This window comes from Lepus europaeus, chromosome 3 (assembly GCF_033115175.1).
Source record: "Lepus europaeus isolate LE1 chromosome 3, mLepTim1.pri, whole genome shotgun sequence".
Taxonomy (NCBI): domain Eukaryota; kingdom Metazoa; phylum Chordata; class Mammalia; order Lagomorpha; family Leporidae; genus Lepus; species Lepus europaeus.
Genome location: NC_084829.1, coordinates 152,031,784 through 152,057,445, shown reverse-complemented (window position 1 = coordinate 152,057,445; position 25,662 = coordinate 152,031,784). Strand labels below are relative to the sequence as shown.

The 25,662-nt window shown below is 46.4% G+C and overlaps 1 protein-coding gene and 1 non-coding gene across 3 annotated transcripts in view; one reads left to right on the top strand and one right to left on the bottom strand.

Moving 5' to 3' along the window:
• The window catches only part of MTHFD1L (methylenetetrahydrofolate dehydrogenase (NADP+ dependent) 1 like), a 193,096-nt gene that overhangs the window by 66,229 nt on the left and 101,205 nt on the right, over nt 1–25,662 (bottom strand). For both annotated transcript variants that reach the window (XM_062186925.1, XM_062186926.1), the window contains exons 21-24: nt 11,065–11,204; nt 5,645–5,686; nt 4,867–4,967; nt 4,196–4,373 (exon numbers count right to left, since the gene is read on the bottom strand). In XM_062186925.1, the coding sequence (XP_062042909.1) occupies nt 4,196–4,373; nt 4,867–4,967; nt 5,645–5,686; nt 11,065–11,204 (461 nt within the window). The remainder of the gene's footprint in view (nt 1–4,195; nt 4,374–4,866; nt 4,968–5,644; nt 5,687–11,064; nt 11,205–25,662) is intronic.
• LOC133757256 (small nucleolar RNA SNORA32) lies at nt 21,133–21,253 on the top strand. The gene has a single exon (XR_009865627.1). It is a non-coding gene; the product is annotated as a small nucleolar RNA SNORA32 (small nucleolar RNA).

Below are 25,662 nucleotides of genomic sequence, written 5' to 3'. Positions count from 1 at the left end.
AGAAGCTCCTGGCTCTGGCTTTGGATCAACTCAGCTCTGGCCGTTGCAACCATCTAGCGAGTGAATGAGCACATGGAAGAACTTTCTCTCTGTCTCTCCCCCTCTCTTTTCTGTAACTCTACCTCTCAAATAAGTAAATAAAAATATTTTAAAAAACCCAAAAAGATTAGAAATGGAACATTCAAAGAGAAGATGATGTGGGCAGAGAACCCACAGTTTCTTACAGGGGACTGTAAGCATGCAATATGATTGAGACAAGAATGGTTCATTGTATGTTAAATGTAAATACCTTAAAAACTTTCACAGGACAAACTTATTTTGAATGATTGATTAGGCCACTATATCTCAGACCATGTTTTTGAATTGTTATTGTGAATTAATTAACTGCTGCTTAAAAGTTGAATAAGAAGCTACTCTGACAAAAACAGATGCAGAGGTATTGGTGTTGTGCAGCTGATTAAGCCCCGGCTCGCAACGCAGCATCCAATATCAGAGCACTGGTTCCTGGCTATTCGGCTTCTGATCCAGCTCCCAGCTAATGTGCCTGGGAAAGCAGCAGAAGATGGCCAGATAATCTGGGCCCCTGCTACCCATGTGGGAGGCCCAGATGAAGTTCTAGGCTCCTGGCTGTATCCTGGCCCACTCCCAGCCATGGCAACCATTTGGCCATTTGGGGAATGAATCAGCAGATGGAAGATCTGTCTGTCTTTACTCTCTGTCACTCTGCCGTTCAAATAAATAAATCTTAAAGAGAGAGAGAGAGAGAGAGAGAGAGAGAGAGAGGCAGAGGCAGAACTGTCCTCCAGGTAGGAGTGGCTGCTGGACTTGGTCTTCTATGAGGCTTCAGCAGAAACACTCAGGGCACAAGCACAGCTCGCGTCTTCCTCTACGTCAGCTGTTTGTGCTTCTCTCCAGTGGGGCCTCTTTCCAATTCACACACAAAGCAATCATGTCCTGGGCTCCAAGACGACTTTGCACCCCACCCCACGTGATCTCAGGGTTCTTTCCTCTATAACACAAGACTTGGTGGAAGATACAGCAGTAAAGAAAACAGCATCATCCTAAACTGAATGCATTCTTGGGGAAATAAAGTCTGAAGAGAGGGCAAAAGGCCCACAGATAGCCAGTCTGAAACAAAGCAATGGCAGGGGTCATGTGCCCCAAAACCACTTATACCGCCTCTCACCTGCAGAGCAATCCCACACCTACTGGGCTGCCCAGCACCAAAGGGTTAGTCATGGGGAGAAAAAAAAAAAGTAAAAACAAGCCTTCTAGAAAGCTATTACTGAGTCTATGATGTTTTATCAGCACTGAATAATGCCAGAAAACAGGGCGGGAAGGGAAGTGGGGGAGGGGATGGTTTGACCACCATTACTGACTGCTCCAAGGAGTTCTAGATTTCTACACGCTTACGGGACAAGACTATAATGAAAATGGCCTTGTACTGCCTGAAATCTTCTTGCCAACGTACAGAACCAACCATTAGGCAAACAGAGCACCGAGGGCTCTACCCATGAGCTGGCATGTTCCCAGGGGCTGGGGTGCTGAGAGCAGGCCACCATGTAGCAGCTTAGATTACAGGTCCATGGCACAATGAAGAAGGCTGTTTGCACAGGAGAATCCTGGTCTTGAGGCCGCCTGTCCAACAGGGGCTTCTGACCACGTTATTATCCATGTCCTCCCGCTTACAGGACAGCTGACATAGCAACAGCATTACCGCCACGAAGAATGGAAACTCAGAGAAGACAGCCAGAGGGTGCAAAGTCTCAGCCAGGAGGAAGGAGGCTGACTTTATCTGAGATACTGCACAGCGTGTTGGTTGCACACACTCTGCTTAGTCTTCCCCTGGCACGAAGGCACAGGATCCTAGGGTTGGCCCAGCCACTAGTCACCTGAGTTGGCACCAAGCTCTCTGCTCTGCCCATTGCAAAACACCATCTGGTTTACACTTAACACCTCCAGTGCCATAGAATACACTGATCCCATCTCTTCCTCTTGTTGCTGCTGAACTCTGGAACCCAGGATATTCTCAATTCTCATTCATTAAATAGCCTTTCCTTAGGACAAACCTGTCCTTCCTTCTACAAATGCTGACGGTATGCCGACAGTGTCTGCTGTTCAGCATAGGTTCTGTTCCTGTTCCCACATCATCCTTCTTTTTAAGGTAGGTCAGCTCATCACTATCCCCAGAACTTAATGTATCTTCTGTGCCCCTGCCACTGCCATACATGGTCCTGAGTTGAGACGGACAGAGCTGGACGATAATCCCCATCATTCCAGGATCTTCTCACAGGCCCACTTCTTCCTGGCTGTGCGACAATGGACAGGCAACTTGAATCTTTGCATTTTCATTATCTTATATGTAACATGAGACAATCTCACCAGCTTATATTCAAGATGGAAATGGGACTAAAGAAGTGAACATAGGTGCTGGTGCTGTGGTGTAGCAGATGCCTGCGGTGCCAGCATCCCATATGGGTACTTCTGATCCATCTCCCTGCTAATGCACCTGGGAAGGCAGGTGCACCCATGTAGAAGACCTGGAAGAAGCTCATGGCTTCAGACTGGCGCAGTTCTGGCCGTGGTAGTCAACCAGTGGATGGAAGGTCTCTCTCTCTGCCTCTCCTTCTCTCTCTGTGTAACTCTTTCAAATAAAATAAGTAAATCTTTAAAAAAAAAAATGTACATAGCAGGGCTGGCATTTGGCCTGGTAGTTAAGATGCTACTTGGGTTTCCCTTGTGGGAGACCCAGGATCTGAGTAACTATTCTGCTCCCACTTCCAGCTTCCTGCCCTTGTGCAGTGTGGGAGGCGGCAGGTGATGGCTCAAGTAGTTGGGTCTTTGCCACCCATGTGGGAGACACAGACTGAGTTCCCAGCTTGAAGCTTTGGTCCAGCCCAGTCCCAGATGCTAAGGGCATTTGGCGAGTGAACTGCAGGATGGGAGCTCTCTTTCTTGCTGCCTCTTAAATTAATAAACAAAAGTGTGTGTGTATGTATGTGTGTATACACACACAAATACATACATACAGAAGTGAACACATGCAAGATGCCCATCTATGTGACACACAAAAGTCCTCCTAAAGCAACAGCCTTACTAAGGAGTCAACCTCTGGCTGTTGTTGATAAACTCTTGTCTTACACACAATACTGCTCAGCCCTCACTTCACTTTCTGTGCTTTCCTCTTCCCTTCTGCTGTCGAGTTGTGCATCTGACCAGGAAAGAGGAGGATGTCACCGTCGGTGACATGAGAGGAACAGGCCGGCAGAACATGAGATGGATGAAGGGAAGGGAGAAGACGCTACAGCCTCCAGGCCGAGCACTCTGGCAGTGATGGATGCCCCATGAGGACAAGTGTGTGTGTGTGTCTGTGTGTGTGTGTACTCATCCAGCAATCCTACTTCTTACTATTCAATCAAAAGAATTAAAAACAAGGTCTTGACAAGATAGTTGCATAAACAACCTGAACACACAGCTTCATCGAAGCATTATTTAGTAGGAGCTCGGGGCTTTGGGACTGGCTCAGCTCCCGCTGTTACAGCCATTTCGGGAGTGAACCAGCTTTCTCTCTGTCTCTCTCTCTGCCTGTAACTCTACCTATACAATAAATAAATAAAATCTTAAAAAAAAAAAAAAAAAGGAGAGGAGGGAAGCTGGACACATGCTACAACACACACGAACGTTATGCCACGTGAAATCAGGCAGTCACAAAAGGACGACTAGTGCATGACCGCACTTCAGTGAGGTGGCTGAAGTCGCCCATCCATACACTAGTGATAACTCAAGGAAGCCACGAGGAGGGAAAGGAACCATGGCAGGAGCAGATGAGCAGAGTTCCTCCATGATTTCGCAGGTCTTAGGCACCTGCTCAGCAGTCTCACTCCTGGTCAGTCCCTCAACGTGTGAGCTGCACAGCCCTGGTGCCCAAGGCGCCTCCTCACTTGGGCCACCATCTGGAAGTGGAGCTTTGTCTCTGAGAGCACAGGCTCTGAGGCACGCAGCTGGGGGCTGCTCATGGCGCAGGACCCTTGTCAGTGGGCCTTGCTCTCTGTGATCCCCAGGTTCCTTCTCTGCAGGGATTGTGAAGCCTAAGGGGGAGGCCCACGCAGAGTGCTCACTGCCGACTGGGCGCATGGTTAGGGAGCAGGAAACGTGAGCCAGCATTAGCGCTGGTGTCACTGTCATCACATCTTACCTGAACATCGTACAGGAACTGGAAATGGCTGTTTGTATTTGCAGCTTCACGCACAGCCCGAGCCAAGTCCACGGACCCTTTTCCACCAACCGACCAGTGATAGCAGGGGACCGCATCAAAGGCACCAGCCCGCTTGGCCAGCTCACACACCAAGTCGATCTCTGTGCGGGTGTCAGTCCTGGTGATGAAAATGTTTGTGGTTTCGCATCTGTGTTCACTTAGCAATGTTTTTAAAGAAAGATAAACCGTTTATATGGAACTTCGCTCCCTAACACTGAATATATTTTAAACATCAAAAGTGGTCACATCGTGTTTAAATAAATCAAACTTAAAGAAAGGCCTGGAAAAATATCTTCTGCAACATGACTCAAAGTACAGGTTGTTACGGGTTCTTGCGAGAAAATTCCACAACCCAGCCTTTTGATCATTTAGTCAGAAAGACATGCTGTGTGGAATTAAAGAAAAATAAAAAGCTACGGAAATGGAAATTCAGTATGTAAATTTCATTTCTCTAATAACATTTTGAGAATGCATCTGCTAAGATGAAACCAAACACACAAACAGCCCGCTTTGAGATGAGGCTGAGAAGAGCAGACACCCTCCGGACACACGCGTGGTTCACCGGGTGGCCCCACGGTGGGACCACCTGGAAAGCGGGGGGCCTGACTTACTTGAAGACGTTCAGCGCCACCACCACGGGCACCCCAAAGAGCTGAGCAATCTGAATTTGCTTCTGGAGGTTACAGCAGCCGTCGGCCACCAGCTGGATGTTCTGCAAGACAACCAGACCCGCCAAGCTGGAAGGGCAGCACCACTCGGGCAGCTTGGCCTTCTTTCCCTAAGACCACCAACTACCATTTCCTCTGAGGAAGATGGCTGCAGGAGGAGCTTCATTTTCAAAATAATGTCTACAGTTATTCCAGATTCAATGGCATTTCTGTCTTGAGCCTGGCAGTTGCCAGGATACAAGCAACCATGCCCTTGTTTTGTAGGCTGGTGGACACAAGGCCCAAGGCCTGGAGGTGATGAGGAGCCATGTCAGCTACTCTTGCCTCAAATCCCTAGTGCCACCTGTAGGAACTAAGAGGTACTGCTGCCAGTAAGCTCAAATCTATTTACAGAAAAGTCAATATAGTACTGGCAGAAGTCATAAACTGACTGTATTATGCTCCGAAAGTTTGTCTTTGCCACACTCAGAAAAGATATAGGTATAAACATCACATCTGCTTCTGTCCTGGAGAACTGAGCTCTGACGCTGCCCTGGCTGGAGGGAATAGTAGACAAAATCTACCCTCAGCTTTCTTTTTTTTTTTTGAGATTTTTGGTAACCTAATAGATTTTATCCCTTTCATCACACCCATTTCCTTAGAAACTGATTGCTAACTGCAAGCCAGGAGCTAAGTGGATATGAATGGTGCTTCACCCAAGCATCTGAAGAGCCCCACTTACCTCCTCAGTGTATTCTTTCTTAAGAGGGACACCAGGAGTTACCTGAAATAGAGAGGCAAAAATTTGGAATAATTCTAGAAAAACGTTTATTCTGATTGATAAAGTTCTGATAGAAAAACAAGCTATGGTCACTTTTTGAGATGGTGGTGCTACATTCTGAGCCTTTAAACCAGGAACTGGCCGTGTGGGCTAAACAGAAAGCCTTGCGGGAAGCTTTCAAACAGATACCTGGGCTCCACCGCGATCAGAGAAACCAGGATTTCTGGGAATGGAACCCAAAATCAGTGACTTCTAAATATTTACATATTTATTTGAAAATCAGAGTTTCAGAGAGTAAGGAGAAAGGGAGAGAGAGAGAGAGAGACAGAGAGAGAGGTGGTTCACTTTCCACATGGCCACAAAGGCCAGGGCTGAGCAAGGCTAAAGCAAGGAGCCAGGAGTTTCTTCAGGGTCTCCCACATGGGTGGCAGGGCCCCAAGCACTTGGGCTATCTTCATTTGCTTCTCCCAGACCATTAGCAGAGAGTCTGATCAGAAGTGGAGCAGCTGGGACATAACTGGTACCCATATGGGATGCAGGCATTGCAGGTGATGGCGTTACCTGCTATGCCACAGCACTGGCCCCATCGGTAATGTTTAAAAACTCACTAGTGATTTGCTTTATCCTACAGAATTAGTGTTGCCCTGAACTAGCTACTCCCCTTTTCCCTGCCCCACAAAAGCCTGTGCCTGCTTATTAATAAACAGACAAAAAAACCAAACCTCACTAGTGATTCCAATCTGGGCCAAGGCTGAGAACATTCATACTGTTCCTGGTTATCCTAGTGTAAAATGGAACTAATGACATATTTATCACCTAATTTATAGAGAGTGCATCAACATTCTATATCAGTTCTGTATCTTGGTAAAGTAGTTGCCGCTATTTTCTTCATTTTATTGTCTAGTTTCTCACAAAACTCAGAGGGTTGGCACAGCAGGGTAAAGATGAAGAAACTGAGTAGAGAGACGGTGGGTGTCCTGCCCAGGACTGCACAGCAATGAGAGGTACATGTGGACATGAATTGAAGAGGTTCTAAAAGCCCACGTTAGTACCTTTTCACCATCCCGCATTGCTTTTGTCTACAGCTTGCTACTGGGTTAGGTGAGGAACACCGGGGAACATTCTGATTCCCATAGGACATGGTGATTTTGTTCTATAGAGGAGAAGTCGTCAGAGTGTCAGCAACCCTCTGGAGTTACCGCCGGGACAGAACGGTGTCCAGAGACACTGTAGACTCAATTATCAGGCAACATTCGCAAGTAAAACAACAAAAATCTAGGTTAAGAACCTAGTAATCAGCATTGCTGAGCTGCAGGCTTGTACACACAAAATTCTACAGAATCCAAGGATTAAGTAAAAGCAGGAAGAATACATCGTAAGCCAAGGCCAGAGGATCAAGATTATCAAGTTGACTGTAGAAAAGACTAGCAAAATTGACAAAATTGTGGTAAGATGAAAAAATAAAACAATAAAAAAGATTATAAGTTCCTATGACCAACTCTATAGCAATACATTTGAAGACACAGATATTTTTATTAAATTCATTTTATTAAAATTCATTTAAGAAGAAACAAAAAACCTAAAAGTTCCTCTATTCCATAAGTAGATTAATCTGTAGTTAAGAAAATCTATACCCTACCAATCAGCAACAGGCCCAGACAGTTTTACAGGTGAGCTCTATGCTAATGAAAGAATTTGCTCCCATTTATTTTTTATAAAACGTATTTATTTTTCTAAAAGAGAAGAGGGAGGGGAGAAAGGGAGGTACCTCCCACCTGTTGGTTCACTTTCTAATGCCTGCTGGGCCAGGCTGCAGCCAGGAGCCTGGAACTCAATCTTAGTCTCACATGGTTGGCAGAGACCCAAGTACTTGAGCCATCACTTGCTGCTTCCTGGAGTGCGCATTAGCAGGGAGCCGGAATCAAAAGTAGACTGGGAACTTGAAAGTAGCCACTCTGAGAAGACATAGAGGGCATCCCAAGTGGCATTCTAGCCAGTGCTCCAGAAACCTTTTCCTTCATTTGACTTTATTTTAGTTTTAAAAATTTATTTATTGGAAAAGCAGAGTTAAAGAGAGAGGAAGAGACCAAAAGGGAGGCATCTTCCATATGGTGGTAAAAGCCAGGGCTGGGCCAGGCTGAAGCCAGGAACCTGGAACTCCAACCAGATCTCTCACATGCGTGGCAAGGGCCCAAGTACTTGGGACGTCATCCTTCACTGCACGTAAACAGGGAGCTAAGTGAAACCTAAAATAACATTTGACCAAATATCTGGGTAGTCTGTGAACCAACCAAGTTGACACATAAAATTAACCATTACACACTTGGTGCTTGGGCCCCTACTACTCACAGGGGACACCTGGGTGGACCTCCAGACTCCGGGCTTTGCATCCTGGTTGAGCCGCAGCCATTGCAGCCAGATGGGGAGTGAACCAGTGGATGGAAGATATCTCTCTCTGTGTCTCTCTATAACTCTGCCTTTCAAATAAATAAATATATAATTCTTTCAAAAATACAAATAAACCTGTTATATTTTTCAGGGTTCTCCAGAAAACTAGAACCAAAAAGGAGTATATGTGTAAAGCTATCTGTTGTGAGGAATTAGGTTGCAAGGTTATGGTAGCACAAGACCCACAAGAACCAATGGTGCAGTTCCAGTCTGCCGGAGACTTCTTTGCTTAGGGGAGTCCATTTTGTTGTATCGAGATGTTCAGCTCATTGGCTGGGACCCACTCACATTATGGAAGGCAGCCTGCTATACTCAAAGTCCACTGATTGACATGTTAATCTCATCCATCCAGGATTCCTACATGGGTGGCAGGGGCCCAACCACCTGGACCATCTTCCACTGCTTTCCCAAGTGCATCCAGCTCAGTCAAAAATGGAGCAGCTTGCATTTGAACTAGCACTCATATGGGATCCTGGTATCAGAGGAACTGGCTTAATCTGCTGCACCACAATGCCGGTCCCAATAAGAACTAATTGCAAAAGGACTATGTGGTTCCAAAAGTATAACAGAGTAGTGAAGCTTGGATTACACCAAGAATGGCAAGCCATTTAGAAGACAGGATGTGAATTTAAAATTCACGGCTAAAATGGACAAGTTCAAAGGTCACAAACTTTTCCACTGCATAAATTATGGGAAGGGGAAAAAAAAAAAAAACCACCAAGCTGAATAAACTTAGAGGCAGCCATGGTTATTTGTGTAATGATACCAAAAGGAAGTAGGAATTCTAATGGATCACAAACACCACCACAGAATGTTTCCAGTAAGAAGCGATACTGAGAAGGGTAATATGAAACAGAGGACTAAGGAGATGGAAGTTCATTTATCATCCACTTACTGAAAACATTTCCTGGATACAGACTATTTCAGGCACCAGGGGCATACCAATTAATAAGACACAGTTCCTAATCTCAAGGCATTCAGAACTGAGTAGGAAACACGCAGACGTTCATAAAACACAATGAGGCCGAGTTGCCACAGGAGGCCTGGAAAGGTAGGCGTGGCTTTCACCACGCTTCCCGATCTGCCCGTCATTCTCCTCCACTCTCCCTGAGTCTGGTTACGATCTTCCCTGCCACAGAACCAGGACTGTACACGGCAGTGGAAGAGGCTGGAAGCATTAAACGCAAACCGAGCGCACACTGAGATGGAAGGAAACAGGATTATATTCACATATCATGAAGAGTCTTGCAGGACAGGAGAGGAGGTCTCCAGGCTTACAGTCTGGATGAATACTGGAGTGGGAGAGACCTTGACTTTCAAGTCTGACGAGCTAACTAGCTGCCGACATTACCAAGCCCCTGCCTCTCTTTTTACAGAACCAACCAGAACAGATTAATCTCTAAGCCCTTTTACACACTGAAGTACTTTGGTTTTATAATTCTTCAGGGGGGAAGGACAGGAGGGGGACCCTCCATTGCGTCTTACACATGCAGAAATCCAAATTTGAAAATGGAAGTCGGCACATAGATTCAAAGACTGATACCCAAGAATGATTGCAGCAACCGGTGTTCAGAGCAAAATCAGAATTCTTTAAGCTTTATTCCTTAGACTATGTAGTATATCAATCTTGCATTTGAAATGATGCTGGAAGGTTTAGGCAAAGGTGAGGGGCTGCCTCGGTGTCTGGTATTATGAGCCAGACTGCACAGCAAATGAGAGGTACACGTGGACATGAATTGAAGAGGTTCTAAAAGCCCACGTTAGTACCTTTTCACCATCCCACACTGCTTTTGTCTACAGCTTGCTACTGGATTAGGTGAGGAACACTGGGGAACATTCAGCGACATTTGGGATGTAAAGCGTTTTTATTTTTCACTAACATTAAATTCAACATGGTAGAGAGAGCAAGGGATTTAAATCTTAAGTCCTCAGCTTCCGATCTGGCTCTCTACAGACCTGGAGGTACTGCCCACATTCCGTAAACTCAGCAGACGTCAATTTATTTGTCTGTACGATGATAGAAAAATAATGCTTGCCTCTCCCAGGACAAACAATTGCTAAGACGGTCAAATAGTATATATGTCAGTGTTGCCTGATGGCCAATCTGTTATTGTTTTTCCTGTGTAATAATCACTGCTTACGTGACATCTGTTTACACAGTACACCAATTAAGAAATGAGAATGGTCTGTTTGTCCCAAAAATCAACATTATAATGATAAGGAAACCTCAAGTTATTTATTTCAAAATGATTAACCAGTGGAAAGTTTCTTTTCTCCACTTGGAAACGACTAAAATGGAAGAACAGTAAAAAAAAAAAAAAAAAAAAAAAGACAACAACCCCTAAACAAAACGCACGTACCTTTTCTGTCCATAAATTCTATACCGATCAAGACAGATGGCCATCAAAAGTCTTTGAAAATGTGAAAACAGAATGTGTTTTCCAAGCAGAGCTCACTTAGAAATATTCCAGCTCAATAACATAGCCATGAGGTGAAATCATAATAAACAGAAACAGAAGGAAAACAGTTTTAGATGAAATCTGAGGAGCTGCAGCATCAGTGAACCAAAAAACTATCTGTATAAACACCGCAAAGCCTCAGGCACCAAAGAGAGTGCGCGAATCCTCGTGTTCTTCCTCCAGCAACAAGGGCCTCTCTTCTCCCACTACCACACGGTAGAGAACATTGGCCTGAGAACCAGGTGCGCAACGGAAGACCAGAAGTGACTCCACGGGGCTCTGTCTGAAAGGCTGCCTAGAAATCACCCATGAGCACTACTGTCCCTGAAGCCCCCCAAACCCTCAGAGCCCGGTGGGGGCCACACGTAAAGCAAGGTTTCAGACAGGAGGAATTCCAGACAGCTGCCGGGAAGGAGCAGGCAGCCAGCTTTCAGGGCCAGCCTGTGTCTCATGTCAGGAATCAGGGGGACTTACGCTCGGGCCACCCCCGTGCATCTTCAGCGCTCGCACGGTGGCCACCAGCACAACCACGTTGGGCACCAAGCCGGACGCTCGGCACTTGATGTTGAAGAATTTCTCCATTCCGATGTCAGCACCAAAACCGGCTTCAGTCACTGGGGAGGCGAGTGGGAAAAGTGTTATTATCTTTCAAAATTACAGGCGGTTCTGGCCTCACTGTCTCGAGGTAAGCGCAAAGGACAGCTTCAATTCCTCAGCACTTCTGGGCTGCCACACTCCAGGACCTCCTGCTCCGAGGAAGAGGTAAACTGAGTCTCCTGTGTTCTACTTCACCAGATGCCCTGAACAGAGGGATTCACGTCACCAGGCCTAAAGAATCCACTGCCAGGGCTAGCACTTTTCTTCTAGGATTAAGCTTTTTTTTTTTTTTTTTTTTTTTGACAGGCAGAGTGGATAGTGAGAGAGAGACAGAGACAGAGACAGAGAGAAAGGTCTTTCTTTTTGCCATTGGTTCACCCTCCAATGGCCGCTGCGGCCGGCACATCTCGCTGATCCGAAGCCAGGAGCCAGGTACTTCTCCTGGTCTCCCATGTGGGTGCAGGGCCCAAGGACTTGGGCCATCCTCCACTGCCTTCCTGGGCCATAGCAGAGAGCTGGCCTGGAAGAGGGGCAACTGGGATAGAATCCGGCGCCCCAACCGGGACTAGAACCCGGTGTGCCGGCGTCGCAAGGCGGAGGATTAGCCTGTTAAGCCACCAGGATTAAGCTTTTTTTTAACACAGATGGAATTTCAAAGTTGTGACCAGGTTCCAAGGTATATCAAAGGACAATGACAGCGTAATTGAAGGGTCTTTCGCACTCTTTATACTTAGAATCTTGCTTTTAGTGTCACCTGTTGACTGACAATATTCAAGCTAGCCAAGCGGCTCCTGGCTGTGGATCATCAGACTTGTTAGAAGGCAGCACCATTACTCCAGAACCACAGGGCTCCTAGTATGTAGCACCTCCTCGAGTTGCTGGAAATGCCGTGGTGGCAAGCTGGGAGGGAGCAGAGAGGACACTGACGTCGCCTCCTGAGATAATGCCAGATGCCAGGCGAGCAGCTGTCTCACCCCACAGAGTACTCCAGGACCTGGCTACTCAACGTGTGACTGACAGATCGCTACAGCTGCACTGGAGAGTGACTCAGAACTGCAGCGTCTTGGGCCTCCCAGCAGAGCCACTGAGTCAGAACCAACGTTTTAGCTAAATGCCAGGTAAGACGAATGCTCATTAAGATGCGGGAAGCAGGAAATCCAATTTGGGAAGCAGGCTGCTCTAGGAAAGGAACAGCGATGATGGAGTAAAAAGTTAGTTCTGAAACATCCCCCAGATCCTGACAGTGCACCCCGGGTCATAGTTTATGGCACAGATAGGAAATCGCAGAAAAATAAAATGCTCTAAGATGTAAAAAAAATAAATAAATAAAAAAAAAATAAAATGTGAGCAAATGAAGATATTTGTCTCTAGCATTTATTGACATATGCAATTTAACATGAATTAAAGGGAATAAATATGATGAAACTTCACACACATCATTTTAAAATTTAAACAGATAATTAGTTGCTCTAATTCTTCACAGTTCCCACTGAGTACTTCATTGCCCTCTGTAACTTGGATGAGCAGGTAGAATTTGGTAGTCTGCCCTTTCACTTGAAAAGGATCAGTTTCCTTGTGCACTGCATTCAAAATTTGTAAGTGGCAATTCATAATTTTATTGTTGCTGTACCCAGTTTATAAGTAAACTATTCCCCTGTTCTTGAACACTTGGCTTGTTCCCAATGCAAACAATGCTACATCAGAAAGGTCCATGCATGCAAGCTTTAACTTCTCTCAAATTCTATTCTTGGAATGAATTCCCAAGGGTGAGGGCATAGAACCAGATGATATAAAGTTTTTTATGACCACTGATATGCTTTTGACAAATTAAAAAAAAAAAATTCCCTTAAAATGGTCAGTTGGAAATGATACAAATATAAGCCATTTTATTTTTATTATGTTTTCTTCGAACAATCTAGCAGAACAGTTTGAAGAAGTCTAAGAGATTCCTTTTTACATTGTAGTTGGGACAATTTTGGATTTTACCAGTAGCTCTCAAAACCAGTGAAGACCACTTACAGGTCCGATCCTTATCTCATGGGTGCCCCCTGCAAAGCAAATGTTAACTTTCCCAAGTTGATGGCACAGGATCCCAGAAGAGGGGGGGGGATCCTGGTGGGGAACGGCACTGGCTCATGGGTGACCAGCCTGTGCAGCAGCACACTGGATAGAGTCACGAGTCCTTCCCAGTGGTGCAAACCTCAAAGTACTGATCACTGTTTCTTTGGAACACAGTGATTGCTCACAAAAACGGTTTGGCACTGCCATTACCAAAGATGACAGTCCTCATACTTGCTAGAAACCACACATAATTTATAAGCATCTGTGCAATTCTGCAATGTCTTGACATTTTTTCCTGCCTGTGTGGCCCCTCTTGCCCTCCACCGTGCTCCTGCCCCAGGCCTATAGGTAGATTCACATGCCAACCCCCTGGCAGGAGGGGACCATGCTTTACCCACCAGGGCATCCCCAGACCCTGGCACATGCAAGTGAAATAAGAGTGTGGGACTTGGGAGTCCACAGAGGTGTAAAGACCATAATTCAATAGAGAAACAGATCTATCAAATAGAATTAGATAGAATGAAGACTATGTCGATAATCTTCCCTATGACACTTGTCTTTTGGTTGTCTCACAATACCAAAACAGTTTTAATGAAAAGTAAGAACGCCGTATCTGATGAGATATGATCATCTCAAATGTCTGCTTAAGCTACCTAAGCCTGATTTCACATTTTGAAAGACAAGCTGGGGAAAAAAAAAAAAAAAAACACGTGGCAATAAAGACAGCTACGGCTGGGGGCAGGAAACAGGATGTAGGTACAAAGGCTTCCACAAGCAAAGGAAATATGGAGGCAGACCGTGTGAACAAAACAGGCGAAAGTGCCAAATTCTCATGCTTTGAAAACTGTTCTGAAATACTGCATGTAATCATTTTCATGTTGTTTGTTTTCAAATAGCAGGCTGCCAAGGAAAACAGCACGAAAAGGTCGGCTGCCGCGTAGTTAGTAATTTCAAAAATAAGAACCACTTAAATAAGGAATCACCAGTGACCTGGAAACGGACACTGGTGAGTGCTCTGCCCCCTGCGGACACTGATATAAAGACCCATCTTTGAGAGGGCAAAGCACTCTTGCTAAGTGGAGCTCTCCTTGTGACCCAAAATCAGCAATGAGTTCCTCTACCATATTTGCTCCTGTTAAGGGAATTAAGAGCTACAAGAGGGTAGATTTATTCAAGTTGAATTTAATGTAGACCTGTTCTTGAGCCACGAAGCAGGTCCACTTCACACCACTCAGCTTTCCTGAAAAGCACGCCGTGCAGACTTCAGAGCTGCAGAGTTCACAAGGCTCGCAATACAGTGTTTGCACAAGCCACAACAATTATTTGTCTTGGCAATCTCCTTTCTTTTTGTTACAGTCATTCAACTTCCACCATGAATGAAAACAGTAAACGCCGTCGGATACTCCGATTGTGTAGGCACAGAGTCACTGGCAGTGCCTGCAGCACAGCTTGATTCAAACTGTAAGGCCCGTAGTCAGCTCCGAAAGGAAGGTTAGTGGGTCGAAGCTGCGCAGGGAGTGGCTGTGTGCACAAAAACACTGGGAGCAACCTGCCCATCTGGGTTCAGATGGAGAGTGGAGAACAGAACTGGGAAACCAGGAAGCTTGGTGTCCAGGAAGACCTACTCTGCCCCCCAGGGTGGTGCTGTAAAACAATGACAATCACAAAACATCACTGTAGGCACCTGCGGTATCCACGAAAATTCATCAGGGAGAGAGACGACATCTACATCTCACGTTATCCTAACACATCCCAACTTACTGTGCACAGAGCACAGGAAAGCTGTGGTGATAATTAGGACTCAGATTTTAACACAACCACGGAAATGCTAACTTAGAGAAAAATCATGAACGCTAGCACACTGCAGGGAAGCCCTAGAAAGCAAGGGTTCACAAAATCCTGGTGACTTGAGGGATTCTAGAGAGAAGCACTGTATTTCCTCCTGCATCTGATGTAACAGGCGAGCAGCTTTCTGGAGACAACACCACGGAGCCCACGGTGCCAGCCCCTGGTCCCTGGCTGCCAGGCCTGAAGCTGTTCCTACTGCACACAGTGCACTCTGCCACTTGGAGTTGACTCAAAAGCACTCCTGATTAAACGCACACTTCACAGAATAAAGGATCAACCCTGGTTTCTTCTCATTTGACTATAACTGACCCTCCACCATCTTGCCTGGGTGGAAGCAATCACTGACGGGTGGAAGCAGATTGGCAGCCGGAATTAACAGGATGGCAAAGGTGAGAAGGTGAACGACCTAATGAGGAAGTGTCATCCTGTTCTCTCCTTTTGTGACTTTGTACTTCAATAATATTTCATTCGATAAAAAGGAGTTTCAAATTGTCTTGAATAGATAGGTTAAGTGGATCCAGACTTTATTTAAACAACATGACCTGTTTGTGATCAATTCTTTTTTTTTTTTTTTTTTTTTTTTTTTGGACAGGCAGAGTTAGACAGTGAGAGAGAGACAGAGACAGGTCTTCCTTCCATTGGTTCACCCATAGGATGGCCACTACAGCCGGTGCGCTGCGCCGATCAGAAGCCAGGAACCAGGTGCTTTCTCCTGGTCTCCCATGCAGCTGCAGGGCCTAAGGACTTGGGCCATCCTCCACTGCACTCCCGGGCCACAGCAGAGAGCTGGACTGGAAGAGGAGCAACCGGGACAGAACCAGTGCCCCAACCGGGATTAGAACACGGGGTGCTGGCGCCACAGGCGGAGGATTAGCCTAGTGAGCCACGGCACTGGCCAATGATCAATTCTTTATATCTATTCTCTCTTTGCTTCTCCCTTCCCTGAATTGAGAAACCTGCTTTCTTTCATTGGGCAGAGCAGCGAGGGACTACAGAGCACCTCCCTTTCTCATCCTGCGGCAGCAGCAGGAGGGTCTGATGAACACAGAGGATGCTCCAAGCACCTCTGGCCGTGGTACCCAACACCACACAGGAACAGCTTTCACAGGCAGAGAGCTCCCACACTGCATGTGGCCTCCTGGGGACAGGAAGAATTCCATCAACCCTCTCCTAAGTGGGCAGACCCCAGCTGGTCTTCCCAACGCCCTCCAGTCAGGAGTCAGCCTTCCCATCACCGAGTGGGGAAACGGGGGACTCCAAAGCCCAGCCTGATTTTCTTTTCTAGACCGCACTTTCTGTTATCAGATGCACATGCAGATGGTAGGGGGAAAAACGCAACTTTCTCCGCAGGATTTAGCTCCAGTCCTTTATGTTGCAGGGAATCATCTCTGGTCTCTGAGCTACAGTTAAACTGAGGCACCCAGATAGTTGTTCCTTTAGTTTCTGGCTGCTTGAAATACCTGAATGACACCACGTGGATTTGCAAACGAATTTCTGCCCTGTTACGTCACCGAGGCTCCTTTATTCCTTATGTGCTCAGAAGATAAAGGAAATTAGAGCCATCACATTTCATAGCCACTTTATAATGGTTTAGTTTTTCTATCATACATGCAAACATATACATCAAATATGCAATATACCGAGTTGCCCATTACTTCTGGACGTGAACTTGAATTTATGGACTGTTAGAGGTCTCACACAACAGAACTAGTCTCTGTAACCTGCTCAGCTCAAAATGGGTTGAGATAAGAAATATGTCCGCATCGAGCAGACCAGGCTAACTTAATCACTGAAAAATTTCTTGTAAGCGGGGGGGGGGGGGGGGGGGGGGATAAAACTGTAGCTTTCATGCAGTGTGTACTCTTACTTCCTCAGGAGAAACCAGAAACAAAAACAAAATCTCCACACAGGAAGAAGCAAGGTATATGCCAGGTGGGATTTCATGCTTTAGCAGTGTGGGCTATAATTTCTGAACAACACCAAAAGAAGAAAAAAAAAAAAAAAAAAAAAAAAAGGAAACGACCATTTTCTGCACTACATAATTGAGTCTATTCAGCTGTAGCTTTCTGCAGATAAACTCGGGAAATGTTGAGTTTGAAGCCATGGAGGCACGGGAATATTGAACTTGCCCTTGAGGTGGGCCAGCCTTTGAGGATTTTTAACCATTTTTTTCAGTGACTAGAAGGTTAAGTGTATCAGGGTGAACCATTACATGAACGCAAGGAAAGCTTAGCATTCTTACGGCACTGAACTTGATTTAGAACATATTAATTGGGGCTGGTACTGTGGTGCGGTGAGTTAAGCTGCCACTTGTCACACCGGCATCCCATATAAGCGCCAGTTCAAGTCCTGGCTGCTTCGATTCAGATCTGGCTCCCTGTTAATGCACCTGGGAAAGCAGTGGAATACGGCTTGTGTACATGTGGCCCAGACGGCATTCCAGGCTCCTGGTTTTGGTCTGGCCAGGTCCTGGTTGTTGCTGCCATTCAGGGAGTAGCTTTGAAATAAAAATAAATCTTTAAAAAAAAAACAAACAAACAAAAAAACAAAACCCAAGATGTTAATTTGGGAGATCTAACGTATTTCAAATTAACGAAATCTTACTAAAAACCAAATCCTTTCTGATCGCCGGGATGTGTCTATTTAATCTACAGTCCCCTTAGGGTGAGCTTCCCATAGGGCACGCAGATGTATCAGGAGTCCAAAAGGAAGAAGAAACCAGTACATAGCCCAGCATTAATCACGGTGTCTTCCCCTCCCCTGTGTAACGGTTTGGTGATGACCAGGTTTATGCATAAGATGGAAGACTATGCAGTGGTATAGAGGGCGGGAGAAAGTTACCCAAGGTAGAAGTGGATGAAGGGACACAGAAGACAATGTATGAGGGGACACAGGTGCACACTCCATGGCGGGACAGAAACATGAACTTAGGACATGCCAGTGAGGCCACGCCAATGTACTCTGGTGTCAGGACACACAGGCTCCTGCCCCCAGAGAGCTAATCAGTTAGACACTGGCTTACTTCATGTGGAACCATGATCATCACATTTTGTAAAATGATTTTGACCAGAGAGAAATTTAATTTTGGGGAAAAAAAAATGTGTTCAGATGAAAATTAAATTATGTATGTTATTTTTACCTCCCTGATGAAAATCCAGCTGAATTAAAATTCATGAGTGCATGTTCAGATGGTTCCCATCTTCTCACAGGGAGCCTGAGCATCTGCACACTGTCATGACGATGACCATCTTTAACCTTTTAGCAAACAGGGTCCCCAAGTTCTGGCACGAGGCCTGGGGTGTGGGATGCTGGCGCTGGGCAGAGCTGTCCTGTTGCAGCTCTCGAGAACTGGACACTCGAAAGTTATCTTGAACCTGAATAAATCTGATAGGCTTAGCTACCAACATGCCTTAACCTAAAGCATGCAAAGACGAAACAGAACATTCTATTGAGTAGCTTAGGAGAACGAATGCAAAGAGGCAAAAAGTATAACTGTCAAGAGGTGAGTGCATTGTATCTTAAAACTTTTTAGGAAAGAACATAAACACACACACACACACACACAACGACAGTAACTTTTTTCTGGAACCATTACTCCAAATTAACAGGAAAACTGATGACAGAATTTAAAAATCAAGTAAACAGGCCAGCAATCCTGGTGTTTTTCTATAATTCCTAGATTGTAGAAGGCAGTCAGACAGAAGGAAAATATTCTAAACTTGTGAGCTGTGAGCTGGCATAGGGTACTGACTTGATGTAAGAAGGCAGTGCAGAGTTTTTGAAACAAAGGGTGAGTGACCTCATTCCATTAATGCGTCATTTTATCAGTGTGTTGAGTTGCAGCCAGCGTTTTTTAAAAGAGGAAGAAAATAAGAAAACACTGGGATTCTTCACACATAACAAGTTAAGACACATTGTTTCATATGACTATTGTTTGGGTCTGGCACATGGTTGTGACATAAAAGATACTTCCTCCTTTGGATTTCAGCCCAAACACTCAAGAGTGACCGGCACAGGCTACCTCTGACGATCTCTGACCAGGATGGGAAGAGCTGGATGCATCGATTTGTGGTACTGTCTGGAACTACCTGTTTCTCACAAGCAGGTCAATTTCATGATTATTCAGGCCTGCTAGGTATTGTACCTGCTCCCTGGGCGCCCATCTCAGTCTCAGCCACTGAATCTGCATTTAAGGTCACAAAGCATAGCCGCAGGCCGAAGGATGAGGAGGGACATCTTCCCACTCCAGCAGCTGAGGGTGCCTTGTCCTACCAGATTTGTGGAGCCACACGGAAAAGTCGGCGTCGCACAAAGAAAGGAGCAAGCGAAGGGAGCCCTATGCCATCGTTCCCTTCACGGTGTGCAATCAGGAAAGCCAAATGCCCTGGCCTGGGGCATTTCATTCGCCCTTTCAGGGGCTGTGCCTGTGGCCCCCGCCACAGGGGAGGGAACACAGGGTCTTGGGTCTTAGTGAGAATCAAGGAAACGAGCCCTTGGCATGTCCTGCCTAGCAGCTCAGAGATAACTGAGACATAGAGCCCAGGAGAATGTGCTGGAGAGTCAGTAGCATGGGAAAGGGTCAGACTCCGAAGAACCATGTCAGCTCCTGCGTGTCTGTGGCCTCTGGGTTCCTCCTGCCCAGGTCCCTGGAAGAGGCTGCCTCTACCCTTGGCTCTGCCCCCAGGTGACTGGGTGGAGGCCTGAACCAAGCCACCAGCAGGACTGCTCGGGTGCGGATGCTGCTGACTGGCTGCTGGACAGCTCAGGCACCCCCCTTCTCCCCACCTTGCAACAAGAGACCTGTATCCCACGCTGAGGCCCCCATGTCAAGTAGAGAATCTCTGTGCTTTCTGAGGGCATCTTCCAGAGGCAGATGGGGGCTGATTTGGCCTGGGCTAGCTCAGCCCTGGGACCTGTTGGGCTCAGGGGGAGCTAGGGCTGGGCCTGAAGAGAGAAGAGCTACATGGGTAGCTGCTGGGGAAAGGGGGCATGGATGTGTGGGAAGGGAATTAACACCGATGGCCAGACCAGTGTGGCTGGTCTCTGTGGCAGCTGTCACCTGGTGTGAAGGGCGGAGTCTGGCAAGAAGGCTTGGGCTGTCAGGTGATTCCACACTGTATCCTGCAGTCCTACTTCCTACCCTGGGGTGTGGCTGGTGCGGGGTGGGGAGTGTGCAGGCACCAGCTTGCCTCTCCTGTGTCCCTCCAGTCTCTCTGCCTGTGCAGTGGACCTAGGACTTCAGGGGATTCAATGTAACATGAGCAGCAGGGGCACACTGGGACGGCAGGTGGCTCTCAGCTACATTTTCGTTTATGAGATTTCTCTGCATTTTGTTTCGAAACGCAGAGTGACAGAGAAAGAGGGAGACAAACAGAGTCCTTCCAATTGCTGGTTCACTCTCCCAACAGCCGCAAGGGCCGGGACTGGGCCAGGCAGCAGCTAGGAGTCTAGAACTCCATCCAGGTCCCCAACATGGGTGGCAGGGGCAAAAGCACTTGGGCCATCTTCTGCTGCATTAGCAGGGAACTGGATCAAAGGCAGGGCAGCCAGGACTCAAACCAGTGCCCACATAAGTTCATTTATAAAATTAGTGCATTGTTAGTGATATATCATCAGCAAACGTGATGTAAGAAAGAAAGGCCAGCACTTTCAACCATGCTCACTGCTCACTTTTTACCATTGGCAGAGCGGCGATGCCTCAAGAGGACCAGGAGAGAGCTTTATTTATAGGGAATGGGAACAAAGATTGGGAGCAATTCTCACACCCCCATGTCCCCAGCTCCACCCCATCTCTAAGCCCAAAAGAGCTGAGACTCAAGTCTCATTTCGAAGAAAGAAACCATCCTCCTCTCCCTCCTCTCACTGGCCTGTTTGCAGCCTGGCCTTATGTCCTTATAGATGGAACTGAGACCAACTCAGGTAAACCAGCTGATAGAAACATGATCATTTGTATGATAGAGGAGAATACTGAATGTATATAAGTATCTTATTATGATTATTGTCCATTCAAAACATAAGCTTTAAAAGTAAGGTTTCTGGTCATTACCAAAGCTTTTAGAATACAGTTTCTCACTTGCTGTGACATGACCATAAAAAAAAATTTCCCAACAGGTTTTCTCTGCTACCGTGCTTGCCATCAAGCCTATTGGGAACATTTTTGTATCTGTGTGTGTGTGTGTTCTAATAGCTATACATAATGAAGTTTTCCAACAGCCAGTTTGAACTCTTATCACAATGCATGCCTGCATCACTGGCATCTTTTATGGGTTGCTAGTAACCAGTTTGTATGTAGCAGGATATGAGGTAGACTAACCCCCAGAAATGATTCTTGACTTCTGAGCATCCCTGAAAAAAGTGGACTTGTTTTCATGTCACTCTTATGCAGGCTGACACGATGACCTTGAATTAAGCATTAGTTTGTTCAAAAGGCCTTCAAGATTTAAAAGAAGTAAGTAGACGACTTTGATGGACAGTGATAGGAATTGCAACATGGGGAATAACTTTAAATAATTTTGCCTTATGTTACACAGTATAAAAAATAAACTTTAAGCTGGTTGGTTAAAAAAAAAAAAAAAAAAAAGGTTTCATTATGCCCATTTCACTTGCAAAGTTGGGAGTCTCCCGAGGGGGAGCTGGGCTTCTCCCCATGACGACGGCCTGCTTGACATGCGTACGTCATCTTCAGCCTCACTCTGCACGCAGCCCCCCTCACGGCACCACCATGATATGAAAGGGTATCACATCACATTCCACGAGAAGGATGAGTCATGGTTTATACAACCACATTCTTACTTTTGGTTGTGTTTTAAACCGTTTTCAAAACTGATCTTTACAATACACAGGAATGCAAGGCTAGGCTGGTCGGTTTGGCAGATTTAGAAGACATCCTAAGGGTCAGTGCTGCGGCATAGTAGGTAAAAGCCGCGACCTACAGTGCCAGCATCCCACGTGAGCGCTGGTTCAAGTCTCGGCTGCTCCACTTCCAATCCAGCTCTCTGCTATGGCCTGGGAAAGCAGCAGAAGATGGCTCAAGTCCTTGAGCCTCTGCACTCACAGGGGAGACTTGGAAGAAGCTCCTGGCTCCTGGCTTCAGATCAGCACAGCTCCAGCCATTGCAGCCATTTATGGAATGAACAAACGGATCGAAGACCTCTCTGTCTCTCTTTCTCTCTCTCTAACTCTCCCTTTCAAATAAATAAATACATCTTAAAAAAAAAAAAAAAAAAAAAAAAAAAGACATCCTAGTCATGTAGTGTGGAAAAGGCCAAGGGTTGCTCTCCCGGTCCTTGGCTGGTGGCCTGGCAGATGCTGCCAGAGAGGGGGACATGGGTGACTTGGCAGAAACTCACTGCTGTGTTTGGGGAAGCCTCTGAAATCGTGCCACGCCAACCGGAGATTAGCAACTCACCTTTTAACCTGAAGGAGAACAGACAAGAATCAGGAAATGTCTTAGCTTCTCTTCTCACTAACTGTGGCTCTGGGATCAAGGCTACCAACGTGACACAAACAGAAGCGCTATATATGATTTCCAGGAAGGTTCCTCAAGAGGGATTATTTATGCCCCTCCTTCTGGCTGGGATACAGATGTGATGGGTGGGCTTGGGCAACCATCCTCTACTACCAGGTAGCTTGGAGCCCCTGACGATCCAGGAGCTGGTACACTAGGCCACACTGCCTATCCTGAACTTCTTTTATGTGAGAGCAAAACAAACGTCTACAGCTTCAGGTCCCTTTGTTCACTATGGCTGTTACTTGTGGGTGAGCCTAATCCTAACTGATCCATATGTGAAAACAGAACCTTCTTGGAAGTATCATAGCATTTTTCATTTCAATCACTTTGGTTTGCACATTACTTGAACATTACGCACTGTTTTCTTTCTCTGTACAACATTAACTGTGGGACTGAAGTCAAGGCTACACCTCTAATTTAGACGAGATGTGAGAGTTGCCCAAAGTTTTGCTGATGAAAGAGCTCAACTTGCAGAGGCTGAGATGTGGCCAGAACGGTTTGATTGACACCCCAAAGCTACGGCCCTGAATGTAACCAAGAGAGGGAGGACTGCAAGTTCCAGACACTGAATTAGATCAAGACTGCAGAAAACAGTGTGCCTGTCAGTTCCAAGATGTAAGTGCAGACTCCAGAAGGTGTCCTGTTCATGAGACTTGAAAAACGGGTTTCCCTCCAAACTCTATCTCCTTTGTGTGTGCTACACCAAGAAATTTTTTGGGGGAGGCAGAAAACTGTATTTATAGTTGTTTTTAAAACATTTTGAGATGTTACAACATGACATTCTTGCCTGTCCCTAAAAAGTAAAAACAGCCTACAGTCCTCTAAAACCCACATGGAGGTACCTACCCAGACTGCTTGTTTTTGATATTCAGAACGTTTGTGCACATAAACACACAGAAAACAAAACTCTTCACAACAACACCGGACCTCTCAGGGCTGAAGCAGGGGTTGGTGCGGGTGAGCCGACCTTCTTCCCAGGCCCTGGGAATAGGCCATCTGCACACAGGCTCACCTCCGCTCAGGTCAGCCAGATTCATCCTAGGTAGCTGTGGCTCACTTCTCTACCTCTCACACCAAGGCAAACGCATGAGTGCAGATAGTGAAATACAAAACCTATTGCGCTGCTCAGAGTGAACCAAGTTCCTGGCCCACTGAATGTGGCTGAAAATGTCCAGACTCCACTCTACAGGAAAGTAAAAGCTTGGTCACATACTGATCACGGCTACCAACCTCAGCTCTGGCTTCTGTCTCTCCCCCCAGCCCCCGCTCCTCCATGAACATCTATCAAAATTTTATACAACTGCTTAAGCTCCTCCCTTGCTCTGAGAACTAAAACTGCTCAGATAAGAGCTGATGTTTCCCATGCGCCTATACCGGGCCAGTGCCTTCCCTTCTTCTCAGGGTGACAACTCTTGAGAACTCAGAGTTTATCCAGATGATGTTTTCATACCTTTTCTAGATGCGTGCACATCCACAGATCAGCCGCGTCCGTCAATGACAGGCCACGTCTATGCAGGTGGCCAAGCCGTACAGCCCAGGGGCATGGGCGTGCCTATCTAGATTATGATGTCTATGCAACAATGAGATCAATGAAGGATGCATCTGTCCGGATGTATGCCTGCTGCAGAGCCATGTGTGACTGCATGCCACTCTGCTGTGTTTTGAAAATGCAATGCACCATACAGATGGCTCCTAACGTAAGACAGTTCTGAATTTCTGACTTTATACTGGTGAAAAAGCAATATGCCTTCAGTAGAAGCTGCCCTGGGAATTGTGAATTTGGTTGTTTCCTGAACTAGCAATGCATGGTTGGGTCCTCTCTGGTGATGGCGGGCGTGGGCGATGAGCACAGCTCCCAGGGATCCCCACGGCAGTGAGGGGAAGCTGGCGACACGCTACAGGTGTTGTGCCACTCATTGGTGTGGTCCCATAGGCTAGTATATTAAATGCACTTTCCAATGATATTTTCAACCTGCTATGCGGAAGTACGAAGAGCATCTGTACAATTCCACCCCGCCCTGCTTTGTCATGCCACCCTTTGGAGTCCCAGCCCGGCAGATGCCACCAGGAGTGGCACTGCTGGCTGTACACATGCTTGTCTCTGTCACGGGAAGTTTTTCTTGGGGAGGGAGCACCTGTGGATAACACGCTGGCTTCTCCTTCCCCTTGCGTGCACGTACTTATGTGACGGGGTGCTGGAGAGAAACACCATCTTAGAGTGGAGTCCTGGTAACATCTGTCTGTCTTTCTCTCTCTGCAAGATCACTGAGAAAATCCCCATGGACTCTTCCCAGGACCTTGGAAAGACGGTGACTGTACATCTCCAGTCTTTCTCCTGTGCGCCACTGCTGGGCTATCTGGGGCTTACTGAATACAGACCCATCCTCCTCCCCCAGCTTGACTTCACCGCACCATAACTTAACCATACTTCCAGAGTGTTCCACTACCAAGCATAACAATTCAGATTAGCATTCATTCCTGCCCTACATGTGGCCCGATCTCATGATGAATCTCATCTCCCCACATCTTGTCGTCCAGCTAACTAACCCCCAGCACCCAGCAGCCTCTCCGTCTCGCTGTAGGCCACGTGGCTTCAGACATGTCAAGTCAATTTTCTCTTTTTTAAATACCACGAAGGAGACAGGCACCCAGCATACAAACTTCACACCACCACAGTGCACAGAATCTAAAGTGCAAGTCACCACGATCGTCTTTGGTACAGGGAAGTAAAACACATGACTGGATACGCTTCTCTGATACACAGATGAACGTCGCAATTCTTCAACAGCTGAGACAGTGACAGACACACTGCTTCACAACTTGCTTCTGCTTCACTTCACGTGCTGTGCCTGTGTTTTCGTGTTCCATGCACATACATCTGCTCTTCTGCACAGCCTAACAGAATGCCTAGCCACGCTGCTAACACTGTGCCTTTGTTTTCCGGTTTCTTCTTGAAGTTTCGTATTTTACTTTTCACATTCAAATTTACTTGATCTTTCCCTGACTATAATGTGATACAGCACAATAACGCCCAGGCTGGACATGCAGAGGTCAGA